Source organism: Rhineura floridana, chromosome 20 (genome assembly GCF_030035675.1).
Source record: "Rhineura floridana isolate rRhiFlo1 chromosome 20, rRhiFlo1.hap2, whole genome shotgun sequence".
In the NCBI taxonomy this organism is placed as follows: domain Eukaryota; kingdom Metazoa; phylum Chordata; class Lepidosauria; order Squamata; family Rhineuridae; genus Rhineura; species Rhineura floridana.
Genome location: NC_084499.1, coordinates 10,589,081 through 10,609,991, shown reverse-complemented (window position 1 = coordinate 10,609,991; position 20,911 = coordinate 10,589,081). Strand labels below are relative to the sequence as shown.

General features: G+C 44.6%; 1 protein-coding gene across 6 annotated transcripts in view; it reads right to left on the bottom strand.

Moving 5' to 3' along the window:
• ASTN2 (astrotactin 2) overlaps positions 1-20,911 on the bottom strand; it is a 773,365-nt gene that overhangs the window by 267,532 nt on the left and 484,922 nt on the right. For all 6 annotated transcript variants that reach the window (XM_061604310.1, XM_061604311.1, XM_061604312.1 and 3 more), the window contains 2 exons: positions 19,217-19,383; positions 12,107-12,295 (listed from right to left, as the gene is read on the bottom strand). In XM_061604310.1, coding sequence (XP_061460294.1) covers positions 12,107-12,295; positions 19,217-19,383 — 356 coding nt within the window. The remainder of the gene's footprint in view (positions 1-12,106; positions 12,296-19,216; positions 19,384-20,911) is intronic.

The window sequence follows — 20,911 nt, the reverse complement described above, 5'->3', positions numbered from 1 at the left end:
ATGTCAGATCTTTTTGGTCTCTCTGTCTCCTCTTGTCTCCAGAGTGGGGAGCAGTAACTGTAGACCCCATCCCCCAAATCCTGCAGCTGATCACTGCCTCCTTACTGCTTTACCGGTGCTGTGGAGGGTATGCTAGACCTGCTGAAACAAGTAAAGCAAGGTGTTTGCCCACTTGCTTTGCAACAAGGCCCCCATGCCCTTGGGCAGCTCATCTGGACGCAGAGAAAATGCAAAGGGCAAATTCTCTAAAAGAGACATTGGCATCGCCAGGAGAGCCGACTTGTTCGAAATGGATCTTGGGGAACTAATGCTGCTCTCAGATGGCAGGAGGGCTTTTCTTTTCTTTTTTTGTTTTTCTGCACGCTGCTTTGAATTTCCCTGCATCAGGCTGCATAACAAGTGGAAACTGACAGAGCTGCCAATTGCCACGAGAGTGCAGCTCCACCACTTAAACGGCATAAGGTTCTGTTTCTCGCTCCAGCCGGCATGTCGCTCGGTCCAATCCTTTGCCGCGGCATGTGTTCTGGAGGTATCAGCCCAGGTTTGAAAACCATCATTACCCTCCAACCAATACGTCTGAGGCTTTCGAACTCTGAACAGGTAATAGAACTGTGTGTGTGGTAATAAAAAGGGAATGAAATAGAAGCCAGCCCTGGGGAAGCAGATCTATCTATTATGCCAAGCTGAAGGGTAAGAGGTAAACAAGCTATTCATGGTACCGAGAAGAGTGGAGCTCTCCGGGCAGGAATAATAAACAGACCAATTATTCTTTATACATTTAGGTGTTGCAAAGGACCCCTCTTTTGAAAATCAATGACATTAATTTAATATTGTTACATGTTTTACATTTAATATTCCCCAAGAGCTATTCAAAATGCGCTCAAAGATATAAGGGGCCTCCTCCACCTTGAGATTTGAATCACAAGGTGCTATTTGATAGGGCTGGTCAATAGGCTGGAGATGTAAGGCATTTCAATGAAACACAGAGCTGGGAGGTGGAGAGAAAGACTAAAATGTTACCAAGGCCTAACTAACCACGCTTGACTCTCGTTTACAGGAAGCTGCCTTCTACCACGTCAGAGCATCAGTGCATCTAGCCAATTACTGTCTACATTGATTGGCAGGGTTTCAGACAGAGGACATCCCTAGCCCTGTATGGAGATGCTGGAGATTGGTGCCTTCTGCATGAAAAGCATTTGCTCTGACACTGAGCTGTGGCTCTTCCCCATAATGATTCTACTGGCCCTCAAGCTGCCTTTGCCCTGTATTGAATTTTAGACTCCAAACTTCAGATGGGAGCCTTTTCTAGCCCTACCGGCAGATGCAGGGGACTGAGCCTGGGGCTAAGCTTCACAATACCCTTGTATCAGGATCATCCACACATTGGCCTTTTAGCATGACCAATGATCCAGACTCCATCGTTCTACAAGTGCACAGCAAGAACTAACAAGGTGCACCCCACCATAGGCCAAGCTGCACAGTACAGGGGAAAAAATATACATCTACAATGTGCTCACATGAACAAAATAAATGGTGGTTGGTACTTCTTCAGGGGTTATGTTTAAGGGACTAACCTTACTTCTATAGATGAAAGAAATGTCCACAAGAGAAGGGGAAAACTATATCTTCACCTAAAAAGAGTTACTGGTTAACAGTGGCTGCATGCATACCATACATTTAAAGCACAGGGCTTCCCCTCAAAGAATCCTGGAGACTGTCCTAGGATTCTTTGGGGGAAGTCATGCACTTTGAATGTATGGTATGTGCACGGTCAGGTTTGGCCATATGAGTCTGTATTCCAGTCACTGGGGGATAACAGCGGGAGGAGGCTACTGCTTTCATGTCTTGCTTATGGGCTTTCCAGAGGCAGCTGGCTGGCTGCTGTGAGGAAAAAAATGCTTGGCTAGGTACAGATGTGTCATTGGTCCAATCCTCCTGGGGTCTTCTTCTATTCTTAAAGGGCAGTAAGGTGAAGCAGGGATGTATATCCCAAGGTTTCTTTTCCAAATTCGTAAAAAGCAAGTTCCATTTGAACCATGCAAACGTTCCATAACTGTGTGGCAAACCAGGAGCAAGAGAGTAGGCAAGGAGGAGGTATGGTATCCTGTGGGTTTGGGAAAAGCATTCACTGGGTGAGAAAACTTTGCAAGGGCTCTGCCCTAATGCCAGGAAGCAGCAGGATCTAGGAAAACCTCAACAGCTGTATTTAATTGTGAATAGCAGAATAATAACTCAGCGCAGCGACTAAGGATGCTCCATTAGGCAAGTGAGGGGTGCCCCCACCAACCTCAGTCTGCCCTGAGTCAGTCCCCACCTGCCTGCCTTTCCCACTTATAATCAGTCCAGGGGGTGGCCCTGGCTGTCTTCCTCCTCCTCTTCCTCAGTCTCAGTGTTGCCCTTGCAGGACTCAGCAAGGAGGAAGAGGGTGGGGACAAAACCAGAGCTTGGAAGTAATTAGTTACAAAAAACAAATTACTTGCAATTCATGACTTTTTTGAGGAATGAGTGGGTAATTCCTTTGCATTTTGATTGTAATAGAACAAGGAGTAATTTTATTATTTTTGAGGAGTAATTATAATGTTTGCAGCATTACCTTTGGGCATTACTTGGGGGGGGGGGCAGGGGAAGACTTCTGCTCCTCTGATTTGTGGATGAAAATCATGTGCCTCAAACTGGATTTCTGTGCAGCATCGCTCTTCCCTCGTGCTCTGTGGGTGGGTAGGAGGCGAGGAGGGAGGAGATGAAGAGCGAGGTGTGGGTGGGGCAGAGAAAACAATTGCTTAAAAAAAGGGATAGCGGTGGAGAAGAATGGAGTGGAGGGAGAAAGGAGCCGGAGGGCAAGAACATGGATAAAGGAGAAGGAGGCAGCAGCAGAATGGAGGTAAAGAACTGTGGAGGTGAAAGATGACATTTGTGTGTGTGAATACTGTGTTTGCACTTGGCACACAAAGCGGCCTCCGTCGCCCTCCCTGACAACTTTGATGCATTTGTAGTGTTTTAAGTTTATCGCATCTCAGGGGAAAATGTTTGCTTGGGTGGGTGTTCTTAGTTGGTGGCAGGGCAGGGTCTGGGAGGTGGCTGAGTGAGAGAGATTATGTTTACTGGCTGACAGTGTGTGTGTGTGTGTGGGGGTTGCACTTGGTATGACGTGCAAAGATCTGAGCGGTGGCCTCTGCCCCCCTCCCTCCCCACCTCCCTTACCAGTGGAGAGACCACCACTGCTATCTTATGGATAAAAAGCATTATTCCACTACCTCTGTGTGTGTGTGTGTGTGTTTAATGTTGTCTTATGTGACTCAGCGTGCAGCAACCAAGGTCAGCGCTTTGTAGGCACTCTAGTGTGTTTTTTTAAGTAACTTAAGTGTAATTGTAGTGATTACTTTTGAATAATGGTAAAGTAATCAGTTCCTTTCAGAACAATTGTAGTTTACGGTAATTTATTCCTTTTCCGGGCCATGCAACAGTAATTGCAATTTATTACTTTTTAAAAAATAATCTTCCAAGCTCTGGACAAAACTAGAATGAGTTCTCTCTCTCTGTCATTGACTCTGGCTCCACTCACTGTTTGGGCTGCCTGCATTCCGCCCCTCTAGTCTCACTAGTCATCAGTCACCACGGGGCTAAGAATTGTACTGAGCTTTGAAGGGAACCACACCCAGGGAGGGGAGTTTCTATTACAAAACAGACACGTCCCTTAAATAGACAGGCCACCCTCACTACGGGTGAGGGTGGGTGTCTGGGGAAAGGCTATGGAGGTAGAAAACATTGCTTACTTGCTCTCAGTTGCAGGGATCGCTCTCTAGCTGTCATGCATGACCCATAATCATCACAGAGTTTTATTAGGAAACAACAGTGAGGGAGATGCCAAGTGACAGCTTTAAAATTAACTTGCCAAAATTTCCCATCAATATTATGACAATTCCTCCCTTGGCGGTTCAGTGACCCGACAGGAAGCCTGACAACATTAACATAACTTTGCTGAAACAAAAGCCTACCACTCTGGATCCAAAGAACCAGGATTACCATATGAAGGGGGGAAAACAGAGCTGAACTGAATTTTCATGAATTTTCCATCTCTGTGCTTAAAACATTCCTGGTTAATGAGGGGGGACCTTTTGTCAAACAGCAAACAAATTGCATGAAAATGAAACATGTGCTGCTGCTCCTATTGTTGTTGCCTAGTGTTGTTTTTAGATTAAATGTGGAAAAGCCCCACCCCTCCGTCCCCCAGGAAAAAAATAATACTATGATCTTTAAGGCTCAAGGAAACTGAGGGAGTATATAAACAAGTGCAGAGTTCTTGGAGCAAAGGAGCTTTGGAGTTCCCAAGCTTATCTGACCAGGCTTGGCCAAGTTCCCCCACCGGACAGAGCTAAACCTTGGGCACAGTCCCTTGAGATCAGCCTTCCCCAACCCGGCACATTCTAGATGTTGTTAGACTTCCAGCTCCCATCAGCTGCAGCAATCACGGTCAGTAGCCATGGAAGTCTAGGAGTTGCAGTTCAACAACATCGGGGGCGGGGGCACTAACCTGGGAAAGGCTAATTTGCAATGCTCTCTGTAAGCTCTCAGCCAGTGTGACTGGTGAGCTCTGGTCTAGTCCTGTTCCCAGTCCTTATGGACTGTCAAGTCGGCAGGAGAGGGGGCAAAGAGAGGATGTAAAAGAGCTCTGCCTGAGTTGTAGCTCAGTTGGTTGGGGAAGTTTCCCTGGGCTTGGACAGGTGCAGCAATTGCACATCTCCTTTGCTCCCGAGGCTTAGGAGTTTCCCTGAGCTGTGTCATGTTTGCTAGCTGTCACCCTAAAGTCTCTTCAAAACAGGTGTGGGGGGGTGGAGAGGAGAGATGGAGTCTTTGGGAGGGTTTTGTATAAATCGGGGCTTATGACTTAAAATGGGGGAAATAATGAAATGTTGAGGATAAAGTGTCAAAAGAACACTAAAACGGAGACACTTTTCAGCAATAATTAAAATGAAAATGGGACCAGGGTATAGAAGAAGTCTTTAGTCTCAGCACTTGCAAGAACAGAGGGGGGAACACGCACACACCTCTTTCTGTTTTTGTCTTGAACTTATAGTCTCTCATGTGCTCATGTGAGGTCACAGCACTCAGCAGAGAGACTGCACAGTCCTGGCACCATCAACATAGCAGCTAATTTCTCCGTCTGGCATCATCATCTATGTGTTTGTGTTTTGAAAGAGGTGGGCAGCTACTAGTCACAAGGAACAGGGAATGCCAGCAAGGTCATTATCTCAGCACCTCTTCCAAAATCTCTCTCTCTCTCTCTCTCTCTCTCTCTCTCTCTCTCTCTCACACACACACACACACACACACACACACACACACACACCTCTGAGTGGTATCCGTTACATTATGCAACCATTTTTGTCTATCATGAATGGTCAACCCACCCCGACTGCATGCAATGCAACGCAACACAACGCAATAGTAGCACAAGGGGAGGCATAACCTGGAACAGTAATCTGGTACATCAAGAAACTGAAAGATTAAGCATCACTTTTTTGTGTGTGGTGGGGATAATGGAAAATGTGTAAGTGGGGGAAAATGTAGAGGGATAGTCAATGCCGGCTCTACTCAGAGCTGACCCATTGAAGTTAATGGACATGGCAGGTTCATTAGGCACAGTGGGTGTACTCTGAGTATGATTTAGCTGAACACAGCCCTGTGGAAACAGAAACAAGGAATGGCCGGAAAGGAGGGCAGGAGACGCCAAACAAAGTTCCCTGCGTGCTTCTCTCTAGTCAGTCAGAGCAGCCACACCTTGCTTTTAGAAGATTACACACCAGACAAAACAATATCACCCATTGTCTTGATTCCCTTGTCCATTTCTCTGGTTTAGAAAGGTTTTCCCAGGGGCTGGAGCTCTAAGGGAGTTGTTCCTTTGGCAGTGAAGCAGCTCAGACTGAGAATGTATAAGGGCCAGGGATGGGATCTGTTGGCCGGGGCCACTTCAGAAGCATTCTGTCAGCCTAAAAGGCCAGTGTTGATTTGAGTTCTTTGCCTGCTATATATATTGATATATTGATATATTGATATATTGATATATTGATATACTGATATATTGATATAAAGGAAATAAGCAAATCTACCCCAGTATTGCCTACACTGACTGGCAGTCAGACAAAGGTCTTTCCCACCCCTACTTGGAGATGCCAGGGACTGAACCTGGGACCTTCTGCAAGCAAAGCAGATGCCCTGCCAAGGGGTTATGTTTGTTCCCTAGGGAAAGGAGGCTGGACCCCTTCCTAGCTCTCATTCGCACCTTGATCTGGCTCACAGGTACTTCTCCCTCCTGCCAAGTAGCCTTATGTGAACCTGCTGAGCTCTTTGCTGGTGGCCCTGGAGCTCTTTTCTTGCACATTGTCTTCTGGACTTCTGTGACCCAGTGTGTGGGGAGGAGGGGAAGGGAGCAGAAGCTGTGTAGGCCTCCAGTTTGGAGGCAGGGAAGTCTTGATCTGACAGTTCCTTAGAGTCAATGTGGAGAACTGCTTGGGGAAGGGCTGTTCCTACTCCCTCCAGTTCCTCATCTGAAAAGAGTTCAGGTTCCAGTATTAGCAGTGCTGAATCCTTACATTCCACAGTAGTTCTTGGAGTATCTAACTTGGCTGCATCTGTTTACTCATAACACAATACATTTAAAGCACACAGCTTCCCCCAAGGAATCCTGGGAACTATCATTTGTTAAAGGTGCTGGGAATTGTAGCACTGTGTCTATGTGTGGGAGAGAATGACAGTAGCCAGGATTCTTTAGGGGGGAGTGTGCTTACATGCATGGTGTATACGCAGCATTGCTTGTCCTTAAGGACATAAGAGTCTGGCTGCTGGATCAGGCAGAAGGGGGCCCATCTAGTCCAGCATCCTGTTCTCACAGGGGCCAGCCAGATGCCCCAATAGGAAGCCCCCAAGCAGGACCAGAGCGCAACAGCACTCTCCCTACCTCCAATTCCCAGCAACTGGTGTTCAGAAGCAGACATAGCTTCGAACACTCACACACAAGTATGTATGTGTGTACATTTTCAATATATATGTATGCAATTTTAACGTGGTTTTATTTTATTGTGTATATTTTTAACTGCTGATGATTTTACGTATATTTTAATACTTTTTGGATAGTTTGCTTTTAAAATTCAATTCTGTCTATATTTTTAATGACTGTTTTATATTCTGTGTAAACTACTTAGAGCAGGGACAGCCAATGTGGTTCCCTTCTAGATGCTGTTGGACTCCAGCTCCCATCACACCTCAGCACTGGCCATGCTGGCTGGGCTGATGGGAGCTGGGGTCCAACAACATCTGGAGAGCACCACATTAGCTGCCCCTGGCGTAGAGGTTACGTACGAGTGGTATATAAAGTCTACACTACTGTTAAAAGAAATGTAACAGGCAATACTAAGGTAGATGGACCAACTACCTACCCAGTGGCGGCTAGTGGCTCCATGTTAGTGGGGCAGTGGAATCTGCTCTGGGTTTTAATCCAGACTTTCAAGGAACCGTCCAAGGTGCTGAAGCACCTTGCAGAGGTCCTTGGAAGTTCAGACTAAAACATGGAGTCACAAGCTGCCACTGTGCCTAGCTATTTCCCTAGGGTCCTCAGGGGAGATTTCCCCAGCATCGAGTGGCTGCTTTCCTGCCATGTTGCAAGTCACTGGATTGAGATTAACCTATTCATTTGGGAAACTGAAACTACAGAGGAACAGGAAGCAGGCTGACTAATCCATGGAGCTAAAGGGGTACAAGCAGCTATAAATCTCTCTAAAAGAACCAGCCCCCTATTCTGATAACATCCTTCCCACTCCCGTTTTGTCAAAACAGGCTTTTAATCCCCAGTATTAAGACAGCTTCCTGCTATGTTTCGCATGCACCAAATTAAGGGCTTCTCAAACAGCTGGTGCCCTTAATGCTCAGAGAGGTTCTTGAGTATCTGTTCAAAAATTGGGAAAATTACATCTTTCAGTGAATAATTTCTCCTCCATTAAACATCTCTTCCTGTCTCTTTGTTATAGGTTGATGTAATGGCGTTTCTACACCATAGCTCCCTGCAGAGACCAGACAGACGGCAGATGTAGATGCCACATATACACACATAGGAAGCTGCCTTAGACAGAGTCAGACCACTGGTCATGTAGCTCAGTATTGTCTACACTGACTGGCAGAGGTTCTGCAAAATTTCAGTCAGGGTTTTCTCATCACCCTACCTGGAGAAGTTGGGGATCAAACCTGGAACATTCTGCATGCAAAACAAATGCTCTACCACTGAGCTATGACCCTACACATATACAAGCAAGCAGGTAGCCACTTTTAACTGGGATGTTTGGCATAAACAAGATAAAGGGGGGGGAGTGCTTTCAGCCACAGGGAGATACGTATGCAGCTTCTGCATCGGGTGCTTTATAACCCGTTATGTCATTTATCTTAACTGTAATTCTGGGTGGAAAATTGCATTTATTTCTCTCCTGCACTTGGAAAACTGAAGGAAGAGAAACTAAGAATTGAGACACAAAGTCTTAACAAATAGCCCAGGAGAAAAAAGATAACTGAGCAGAAGAGTGTCCATCTTTGCCTCCAGTCAGAATGTGTACAAAGAGCTTACCCCTTCTCCTCCTCCCTCCTCCTCCTCCCCCAAGTGGATAGGCAGAAGGTACATGTTACCAAATTCTTCCAAGCTACACAGCAAGTGGATTGGACTGTGAAAGACCAACCCAAATTGTGTTTTCATTTTGACCAATTCGTAGGGCAGTACAATATCTCAGAGAGGAGGTCAGGTCTCCTGCTCCCCTGGTGCATTCACCATAGCTGCCCAATTTCCCTGCTTTTAAAAGTTTGATAGAGATATATGTGGGCTATAGGTACATTCGTAAACCGCAAGGTTTTTTGCCTATTAGTGAATATTAATTAGATTCCACCAGTATTGCATGACTGCTTCATTTTCTTGCTTTATAGATTTACACAGAAGGAATTTATCCCTAATTATCCTCCAAGGGATTCAGGAACCCAGTGAGCACACCAGGCAGCCTCTCAAGGTCAATCCACTGCATATTATGACATGAATAGCCTTAAGATTTGCATCATCAACAACCTTTCCCTAGTGAAGAGGACAGCAGAGTATGGGTTTGCTACATCAGCAGAGGGCTTGCAGGGAACTCTAATAGCGCCAGCTGTCACTGATGCAGCAGCCTCTTGCTATCTTTGATTCCAGCTCACCAGTAAAATCCAAAAACGAAACTGGGCTACTCCAACCATAAAGAAAAGGGAGTTATAAAAATAAAATAAAATAAACCCTAATGTGCTTTATGGCCAGCATTTACCATAGGGAACTAAGGCCTCACTTCCTATTTTAATCATCCCACAAAATGAAGTGTCTGGATGTCCGATTGAGGATACCAAACTGTTTTCTAAAATAAATTTAGCTGTTCCAAATCCAATTTGAATTGAAAGAGCAGAGGGAAAGGGAAACAGAAGCCAGATCACTGCCTGGGGAGTCTCACTGAACATCTTCTTCTTTAAACCAGACATCCAGTGAGAGCTTTTTAAAAATATAAGATAAAATGAAATCACTATATTTATCTACCCTTCCTTAGAGGACCTTAGAGAGGTACACAAGAACTTTACAGTCTTCCATTTCCCAAGTCTAACTTCCTTTGTTCCAGCTTGGAACTCTGCACTGCAATACTCACATTGTGAGTTTCAGGATATATTCCCTAGAGCCAAATCTGGTGGAATCTCAGCACAAACCTGGTAGTGTATGGAAATATTCAGCTAAAATTTTAAAAGCAAGAGAGGGCTAACTGAATAAATGTTGAAATGAAACAGGAACTTAACAGAGTTAGGAAGCACAGCATGCAGTTTTCAAAACATTTAAAAATATTTGGGAAACTGGAACCCTTTCTCAGTTTTGCTGATAGCAATTAAATAAATAAATCTGGACAAGTATAAGGCAATCTAATTGTTGTAATTGCATGTTGTTAATTGAGGTTGTGAATAATTGCAAACATAGAGATATCATGACCATGGGGTCAGATTCCCCTTGTTCAGTGGATGAGGATGGGGCTCCAGAATGGGAGGGGGGATGGCCCTCAGCGCCAAGAGTGCCTAACCTACTTGGCACCTCAGGGCTGTGGAGTCAGAGTCGTGGAGTCGGAAGCAATTTTGGGTGGAGTCGGAGTCAGTAGAAATGTACCGACTCCGACTTCAAAATAAATTTTGATTGACAATTTTTTAAAATATAAATTCAAAATGTCAAAGAAGCTTCCCACGAAGTCAGCTGTAGTTGAGCATTTCACCATAACTCAAGATGCAAAACATTTTGTGTGTCAGTGTATGACACAGGACCCAGATGAAGACAAATGCTGTGATGCCAAGATCAGCACATATTCAGGCAGCGATAAAAATGTTCCAACGAGAGCTTCCGATTTAAAAAGACATTTACAGCCCTTTTCAGGGCTGTGGAGTTGGAAGCAATTTTGGGTGGAGTCGGAGTTGGACAATAGAAAAATAGAGGAGTCGGAGTCGAAGACCGACTCCACAGCCCTGAGGCACCTACTAGGTTCACAAGAAGAGCCATGTGTGCAGCACCCCTCCAACATGAGGATAGTGCAAAATGCGGCGGCCAGATTGCTGACAAGGACCAAGCGGTCCGAGCATATAACACCTGTTCTGGCCAGCTTGCACTGGTTGCCAATATGTTTCCGGGCTAGATTCAAAGTGTTGGTATTAACCTATAAAGCCTTATACGGTGCGGGACCACGATACCTTGCGGAACGCCTCTTCCGATATGAACCGGCCCGTGCACTACGTTCTGCTACGAAGGCCCTCCTCCGGGTTCCAACTCACAGGGAGGCCCGGAGGGTGATGACAAGATCTAGGGCCTTCTCAGTGGTGGCCCCCGAACTATGGAACAGTCTCCCTGAGGAAGTACGCCTGGCGCCGACTCTGCTCTCCTTCCGGCGCCAGGTCAAAACCTTCCTATTCTCTGAAGCATTTTAAGTTATACTGATTTAATTTTAAAAATGTTTACTGTGTTGGATTGTTGCTTGTATTTTAGTATTGTTTTGTTATTTATTGTATTTTTATGTTTTATGTTCACCGCCCAGAGAGCTATTGCTAGTCGGGCGGTATATAAATTTAATAAATAAAAAAATAATAATAATAAATAAATAATAAATAAATAAATATGTCATTTATCTCCTCTTTCAGAGGGCTCCATCTCAAAATCTGCAGTGCAAGCAAAGTTTCCCTCAGTCTTGCAGTAAATGACCGATTGAGACTACTGGGGACCTTTAAATGAAGTGGCACCTCTGAGGGAATGTGGAACTAACTACTGAGACAGAGCAACTACTGTTGAAGCAACATTCCAGCACTGCTCTCATGCAGTATTCAGTCTGCGCTTGCACGGAGCTGTACAAGGTACCCTCCCTTCACCTGAGATCAGCGCTCCCATCAGGACAACAGATAAGGCTTGGAATTGTGGTTGGGGGCAGGTGGTTGTAATGTATATGTCCATATCATGGTTGGTTTTTTTGCAAAATTCTAACAAACGTCATGTTTCACACACAAACACACACACCTAACCGGTGCCTGCAGGGATAATGAACTTTGACTTGTGAAATTAAGTCAGGCACACTGATGCTTCCAAACTTACCCTATACAAACTATATGCACGCACATATCTCCGCATGTGCGCACACATTATAATAGCTATAACTTTCCTTCTCCAGTCCTCCTTGCATTTGCAGTCAAAGCACAACTTTGCAATACTTATCAAACTCACAGGGTTGTATCCAACTAAGTCCTACTCAGACTAGACCAGTTAAATTAATGACTCTATTACACATGTCCATCCATTTCAACAGGTCTACTTTGAGTAGGACTAACATTGGATACAATTCTTAAGATCTGGGCTATGCGGACATTATGGGTTCATTCACAATTCCAGAAAATGCTTATTCCAACCATTGGATCTGGCTTCCTTTGCAGAACACTGGAACTTTCAGCTGCTCCACACACACACACACAAACACACCTCTCTATATGCATTTAATATGTACTGCTAACAGCAAAGGCTGGTGGAGAAATGAAGAAGAGAACATACCTGAAGGTCATCTGGAAGACCTGTCCTTGGTTGACATGTTGGGTCCTATTGTTGTAGCCATGCAGCATCTCCCCAAAGAGGGTGTCGTTGAACTTCACATCTGGCTTGAGGCACTTGGGGCCTTCACAGATGTCTGACAACATGAGGCATGATTTGCCATCTGGTGCCAGCTTATATTCCTCGACACAGCTGAGGACCAAACACACAAAAATCAGTGACACTACCAAAGTCAGTCCTGACTAAACTCTATTATGGTGTACCTTGTCAAGGGAGGGTTAGGTTAAAGAGGCATTCATTAAAGAGTGGCATTCATATTAAGTCTGATGTACCTAGGAGGCCACCTGCTCCTGCAAATAAGCAGTAACAGTGTAAGGGACCATCTCTCTCTCTCTCTCTGAAGCTTGGCTAAAACCAGAACTGACACCAAGACTGTGGGGCCCTCAGTAAAGTACCCTCTAGCGCAGCCTTTCCCAACTAGTGGGCCACCAGACGTTGCTGGACCACAACTCCCATCAGCCTCAGCCAGCATTGCCAATGGTCAGGAAATATGGGAATTGTGGTCCAACAACATCTGGTGTCCCACTAGTTGGGAAAGGCTGCTCTAGTGGGAACCTCCTATATTGGTGGACCATGGTAGGATTAGCAGCAGCAGAGCTCAAATCAAATTTAGGCCGATGGGAGCCACTATTTTAATTTCCCATAATGCCCTGGAGCAAGACTGAGCTAAGGGAATTTTGAAGCTGATTAGAGTACTGAGGGGTGGGGTGGGAGATGCAAAAGCACGCCCTTGGGCAGGCATCAGTGTTTGCCCCTGCCAGCATATTGGAGCCCTATCCGCTAACTCTGGGTAAAACAATACGGAACAGACACATATTTTGCATTTTGGTAGCAGAGGTCTTGTAAAAATCCCTGAATAGCCCAAACGCACCACAGGACATGTTACAGCATGGGCACAAAAACTCAAAAGTGAAAGGTGGGTTTCAACAAAGAAAACCAAATCAAACATTACAGAAATAAAACAAGTGCTTGAATGGCAATAACTAAGACAATAAGAGCTGGCTTGGCATAGTAGCAAAGAGACTGTCAGGAAGTCCCTGGCTTGAATCTTGCCTCTGCCATTAAATCACTAGGTAGACTTAGACAAGTCATTGTTTCCCTACCTCAGAGTCCCTATCTGTAATACGAGAGAGAAAACAGCAACTTGCTTTACAAGAATGTTTTAAGTATTACAACCAGACAATGCATTTGAAGCACACCGAACACTTGAAAGTGTTGCACCAATGTTAAGCATTGCTACTATGAAGCAAACAACAAGCCAATCTGCATAAATTCTTACATTAAAATGTTTCAGGAAAGATCAACAAACAGGATATTACTTTCTATAAATGCTTCTTGAACAAAAGCCACATGGAGTTTCAAGTGCTGATGCAAGGCTTTCCTCATGCATTCCTAAGAAGCATGTCAAAAGCCCTCCTGTAGAAGAAACAATTACACTGGGAAATACCCTCAGTGCTACATGGTTGATGCAGAAATCCCAGCACACAGAAACTGCTCACGGGATTTTTAAGAGCACACCTATCCTACATTATACCACACACAGGGGTGATCCCCTGAGCAGACCTTTGTGCAAATGAGTAATCTGATCTGAGTTCAGCACCATGGACAGCAACTAATACCCTAAACTAACTAAACCTTTCAGTGTTATTTTATGTGTTCATTACACAGTACGAGAGCCAGTGTGGTGTAGTGGTTAAGGTGTTGGACTACGACCTGGGAGACCAGGGTTCAAATCCCCACACAGCCATGAAGTTTACTGGGTGACCATGGGCCAGTCACAGCCTCTCAGCCTCAGAGGAAGGCAATGGTAAAACCACCTCTGAATACCGCTTACCATGAAAACCCTATTCACAGGGTCGCCATAAGTCGGAATTGACTTGAAGGCAGTCCATTTCCATTTCCATTACACAATATGTTCCTTAACAGAACAGTGACAAGAAACCTGTGAACCTCCCTATATTGTGAGGCTCCAGTTCTCACTAACCCCAGCCAGCACGACCAATGGTCAGAGATGATGGGAGCTGTAACCATTCTGTAATGGTTGGCCACCCATTACAGAAGACCCACCACCACCACCAAAGCAATAGTAGGGGAAACAGACTTAGTCCGACCTACCCCACCCTTTACATCAAACATTTGTCCTTATGTTTGAGCATTCTCTTCTCTACCCCCATTTCCAACTTATTAGGGCTACCATCACCCAAATGAACAAATATTAGTCAGGTGACTGAGTAATTCATTGATCCAAACTGCACTATTTTATATACATGAGGGAAAGGTTCACAGGGGAAAATATTGATGGTGTGCCAGTTCTTGTGCTCCTGTGCTAATCAGCATGGAATCAGAACAGTATGCAATCCTTTCCTTGTTGGATTTGAAAGTAGAACTTTGATGGGCTGGCAGCTTCAGTACCTTTCACTGGAGCCATCAGCCTTCCCACAGGAAGCACTTTCCTCTTTACTTTTCTGTGCTGAGGAATAAAGCAACACACACACACAAAAAAGTAGTTGATGAGCCCAAAGCCCCAGGGAGCCACGGAGAGCTAGAACACAGCACAATCTCTGCTGTCTGAGCACCTGGATGTGTCAGGAATTGACAGATGTTCCTTGGAGTTACTTTTCGGAATTTGCTTCTCTGCTGCACAAATCCACACCTCACATTCCTCTGAAGGTCAAAACAGTATTGCAACAGTAGTAGATACCACAAGGTGACGGAGCAAGTAAAACTTGTGGGGATTTTGACACCGCAAGGAAAGGAGAATGTAGCAACAGCCCAGTGGCCTTCTTCCCCGGAGAACCATGGTTAACTGGGATGAGGCAACCCAGCACCTCTCCCTCCTCTGAAAATCAAAAGGATGTTTCTTGCATCCTTAACCGCAAAGGCAAGATCCCTGTCCCTAGCAAAGACAGGGATTCACAGTTTGGGACCAAGCCACATGTAAACCACACACTGATAGCTGTGTGGGCCCCTCTCCTGCCAATGTGACTTCAGAGTGACAACGCACACAGGGGATAGAATAAGTGAAAGTGACAGGCTCCAGATGGAACAAAACAGTACGAGGCTTTGGTAGGTGGCAAGAGTGGCCATGTTAACAGTCACTTCTAGACCCCCTTTCATGGCGACATATCCAAGGTTCAACAGACAGCATTAACCACTCCCAGAAGTGGTACTCCCCTTCCCACAAGACATTCCCTTACTGTCTTTCTACTGAAGACACAGAAGCTGAATGTGGGGTCTTAGGAGAAGCTACCAGTGGATGGGGGAGGGCAGAAGAAAGGCAGCAGCTGTTGTTGCCTGCTCCCAGTGCCTCTTAATTGTTAGTCCCATATCTTATCCAGCACATACCCCCTCTTTCCATCTTTCCCATCTAGAAGCCTAGTTATTGCCAAAATGAGGCAACTCAAACGGGAGGGAGGATTTGTTGTTGTTATGTGCCTTCAAGTCAATTATGACTTATGGTGACCCTATGAATCAGCGACCTCCAGTAGCATCTGTTGTAAACCACCCTGTTCAGATCTTGTAAGTTCAAGTTTGTGGCTTCCTAAATGGAATCAATCCATCTCTGGTTTGGCCATCCTCTTTTTCTACTCCCTTCTGTTTTCCCCAGCATCATTGTCTTTTCTAGGGAATCATGTCTTCTCATTATGTGTCCAAAAGTACGATAACCTCAGTTTCATCATTTTAGCTTCTAGTGATAGTTCTGGTTTAATTTGTTCTAACACCCAATTATTTGTCTTTTTCGCAGTCCAGGGTATGCACAAAGCTCTCCTCCAACACCACATTTCAAATGAGTTGATTTTTCTCTTATCTGCTTTTTTCACTGTCCAACTTTCACATCCATACATAGAGATCAGGAATACCATGGACGGAATGATCCTGACTTTAGTGTGACATTTCATGAAAAAGAGTTTTCCATCAGTGAAATGTGAAATTATTTCTGCTATAATGTGTGTGTGTGTGTGTGTGGGAGGGGAATTGAACAGGGTCAAAATATTCCCCCGTCTGCATTGATTTGGCTTTGTGATGTTGTCATATATACCAGTGGTTCCTGAACGGTGGTCCACAAGCTTCACTCAAGTGGTCCACAGTGTATTATTGATTGAAGATGGCAGACAACACATTCATCATATTAAATATCCATATTGATCTTTAACTGTATTTGTATTTCTTTTATTTCTTATACTGCATTTTATGGTATTACAATTGGGATAAAATACAAGAGAACAAATGAAGTAGATGTTTTTTTTAGAAAAAACATACAGAATCTAGCACCGTGCATTACAACTGCTGTAACAGGCAGAAGAAGAAAAATTCAGTGGACTGCCAAAACCCACAGCAACTTTCAAGCGGTCTATGGGGGGGAGGGGGAGTTTGGGAACCACTGATATACACAATCACTGATTGGCTGGATCATGCTGCTAGCAACTATTATCATTTTTAAAGAAAAATGTGGCAAAACATTAGGTAGTGAAAAATGTGAAAACAGAAAGGTTGTGGAAGCTCTTTGAGGAAAACATTTCAGACCCACCAAAGCTTGTTTTTTTTTCATTCCAAAAACATTTACCCATGACAATTTGGCTGAATCCTATATGTATTTCAAATTCTGTGACATACTTAAATATTGCAACTGGAAGAAAGGATTCAGTGAACCCAGTGCACAATTTAATAAAGGCCCAAATACACATTACAAACAAATGTATGTAACAAAGGCCTGGCTGCTGCCCTCCTAAGTTAAAGCAGTTTCCAGAGGGCATGATTTGGGAGACAGAAGCACCTGGGAAACAGCGTTCAGCCCATTTTGCACCTGTCACTTTTCTGCTCAAGAACACTCCCCTCCAAATGCTGCCATAGAAAAAGAAGAAAGGCAATTGGGACTGAAGGTTACATTCCATGCATTTGCTAATTTAAAGGTGCCTCCAGACTGTCAGCATTTTGTGGGAGTGATTCAGTTGCATACCAGAACTTTAGGTTGGTGCAAGTAAAGGTAGCTTAAAGTGCTCTGTCACTCTGCCACAACAAATCCACTTTAAAACAACAACAAAAACAGACATTTTATGGTTTAGAAAGTGACAACACATTGAAAAGTATGGGATGAACAAATGACTAATAGAAAGTCAGAATGAATGCTCATTGTTGTATAATCACACTGCAAACAATTCAGAATGAATGCTCAGTAAAGACCAGATATAGGGGCCCTGCAGATGTCCCCTTTATTATGCATTAATAGTGATGATTTGTGTTCATGGTGGAATTGGGGCAATTATATCGGATCCCACTTTCAATCTCTGTAAAAGTGCCTGCAAAAGTTTTGAGGTAGACATACAGCTTCATTTCCAATCCAGTGCATGTCCTATAACTTCCTGCTGAAATTCTTTTAACGCTTTATGCCACCAATGTTCCAGGGTTGTTTGGTTTTTTGCCCATTTTTGCTGCACTAGAGTGGAAGAGTGCCCCTCCAGACAGCAATACTGTGTTAACACTGGGGAAGCTTCACTGAACAACTGAAATGGAAATGGACTGCCTTCAAGTCGATTCCGACTTATGGTGACTGTATGAATAGGGTTTTCTTGGTAAACGGTATTCAGAGATGGTGTTACCATTGCCTTCCTCTGGCCCAAGGTCACCCAGTCAGCTTCATGGCTGTATGGGGATTTGATCCCTGGTCTCCCAGGTCGTAGTCCAACACCTTAACCACTACACCACACTGAACAACTAACACAGCTAAATGATGTGTGGATGCTCCAGTATAAATCCAACACTAGTGCCCTATTACTGCACCAAAGACATGCTGCAAAATACAGACCTGCAACAAAACAAAACGGTCTGGAGGAGCTCATAATCTAACCTCTGCAAAAGCTTTGCACAAGCAAATCAGGATGCCTGCTCTATAAACAGGTTGTCCAGAAGGACCACTATCAAGCTCCTCCTGCAACAGTATCTACTATAGCAGCCATTCCATCAGGCTGCGAGACTGGAAGAGAGATGGGACTATAGGGGCTTCACTATAGCAGCCATTCCATCAGGCTGCGAGACCGGAAGAGAGATGGGACTATAGGGGCTTCACTATAGCAGCCATTCCATCAGGCTGCGAGACCGGAAGAGAGATGGGACTATAGGGGCTTCACTATAGCAGCCATTCCATCAGGCTGCGAGACCGGAAGAGAGATGGGACTATAGGGGCTTCACTATAGCAGCCATTCCATCAGGCTGCGAGACAGGAAGAGAGATGGGACTATAGGGGCTTCACCGCTGGCTCTACTGAAAGAACAGCAACTTTTGACTCTTCTTCAGTTTGTTCTCTTCTTTTTATTTACTGCAACAGCTCTGCAACTAAGGCTATGCACATACTATACATTTAAAACACATTACTTCCCTACAAGAATCCAGTGAACTGTAGTTTATTAAGGGTGCTGGGAACCCTGTGAAGGGTAAACTACAGTTCCCAGAATTCTTTGGAAAAGCATGTGCTTTAAAAATGTAAGGTGCATACACAGCCTAAGACTTAGTGCTTGAACTTGTTTTCCCTCAACTTCTTCCCAGTTCCTTTTTCTTTTGTGTAGTGCCTTTTGGATTGCAAGCCAGAGGGCAGGAGTGTCTTCTCACTAATATTTGCCAGCCTCTCGATGGGTGTGGGGGGGGGGTAGGCTGAAGAGAAGAATTTGGGGGAAGGAATGCAGCTCAGGGGTAGAGCCTCTGCCTTGTATGCAGAAGGTCCCAGGTTCAATCCCCAGCATCTCCAGGTAAGGCTAGGAGAGAATCCTGCCTGAAATCCTGCAGAGAGCCACTGCCAGTCAGTGTAGACAATACTGAACTAGATGGACCAATGGGTCTCACTTGGTATAAGGCAGCTTCCTATGTTCCTATTAAAATGCCAATGATCAAATGAATTAATCAATAATATAGTGCAGTTCAATGAGAGCTTTGAGTTTGACTGAGCTTCCAAATCACGTCTGATCAGCCACACAGGACAGGGCCCGCGAAAGAATGAGTACACAGTAGGCTTTGAGACTGCAATCAGTTCAGTTTGGACCACCCAACAGCCAGGAGACTCACCCGCAGAACATGTGGATGGTGCTGGACAGAGGGTCCAATGGGAGAGGGAGGGTCTGCTGGAGACACAACTGTTCACAACCACCATTGAAGCCGTCTGAGCAATCAATCCCCTTGGAGTAGTCGTAGCAGCCAGTGCCATCCTTCATAGGTCTCAAGTCCTCAGGGCACTACATTGAGAAAGGAAGGAGGATATAGTAAAGGGGAACACAGTTAAGACAGGACATTGCTCTTTCCAAAATGAACGCCTTTATACCACCGAGGTGTCTGCTATTGTAGAAAAGGCATTTATGTTACACATACAAAATGCAAGCAAAGTTAGAGGCCCAAATGATGCCATCACCCACAGGACTCTTTTTTACAGGAACATCAATAGTTTACGCCTGGCACTCAGGGATATGTACAGCATGGTCCATCTTGTTTTACAAGCCTGAGCTGAATCCATTGAGCATGCTAGGAAGATAATAGTCACTCATGAAATATCTTGGACCCAATCACTGCACTGTTATTATTAGGGAATATGCCCCAAAGATAAGGGACTAAATCTAAAGTGTGTTACTAATGGGTATGTGTATTATGTGGCCCGCAAGTATGAGTCCCAGTGTAATCCTAGGGAGCTTCCAGACTCACTATTTTCACTTAGGATTCAATCACATACCAGAAAATTCAGGTTGCATAATCACAGTTGTTTGGAAGGTTTTCCACAACAAACTGACTTCCCCCAAAATATCAGACTTCTTCTGATAAAGAAAGCAATGGGAAAATGAACTGGAAAGTGTGGGATAACACTTACTTGATGCAACTGCATCCAACCTTCTCAGAAACAAATCAGGATGAACACTCACTAAACAACCAACATTGTCTAATTTCCTTGCAAATAAATCATGACTACTCAATAAACAGGTTGTGTTGAAGTGCTCACAATGGTTGCTAAGTTTCTTCCCTCCTACATTTATTTTCTGTATGAACGTCCTCTGTTAATTTGCACTCGTCTATCATTAGAACATAAGAAGAGCCTGCCGGGTCAGGCTAATGGCCCATCTAGTCCAGCATCCTGTTCTCACAGTGGCCAACCAGATGCTCATGGGAAGCCCACAAGCAGGACCTGAGCGCAAGAGAACTCTCCCCTCCTGGGGTTGCCAGCAACTGATATTTGGAAGAATACTGCCTTTGACCATGGATTCAGAGCATAGACATCATGGCAATTAGCCACTGCTAGCCTTAACCTCCATGAATTTCTCTAATTATCTTTTCAAGCCATCCATGTTGATGACCATCACTGTATCTTGTGGGGGTGAATTCCATAGCGTGACTCTGCACTGTGTGAAGAAGCACTTTCTTTTGTCTGTCCTGAATCTTCCAACATTCAGCTTCATTGGATGTCCATGAGTTCTAGTGTTAGGCAAGATGGAGAGAGAAAAAACCTTTAACCAATTTCTAAATGCCCTGCTGAACTTTATGCACTTCTATCATGAAGTATATAACAGACATCCTTATTCCTGAGGATAAAAGTGCTAGTCATCCTGAAAGGCAAGCTCGCAACTCTTCAATGACTCTGCTCTTACAGAGGACAGACAAAAGGAAGTACTTCTTTACTCAGCGCATAGTTAAACTATGGAATTTGCTACCACAAGACGCAGTAATGGCCACCAGCTTGGATGGCTTTAAAAGAAGATTAGACAAATTCATGGAGGACAG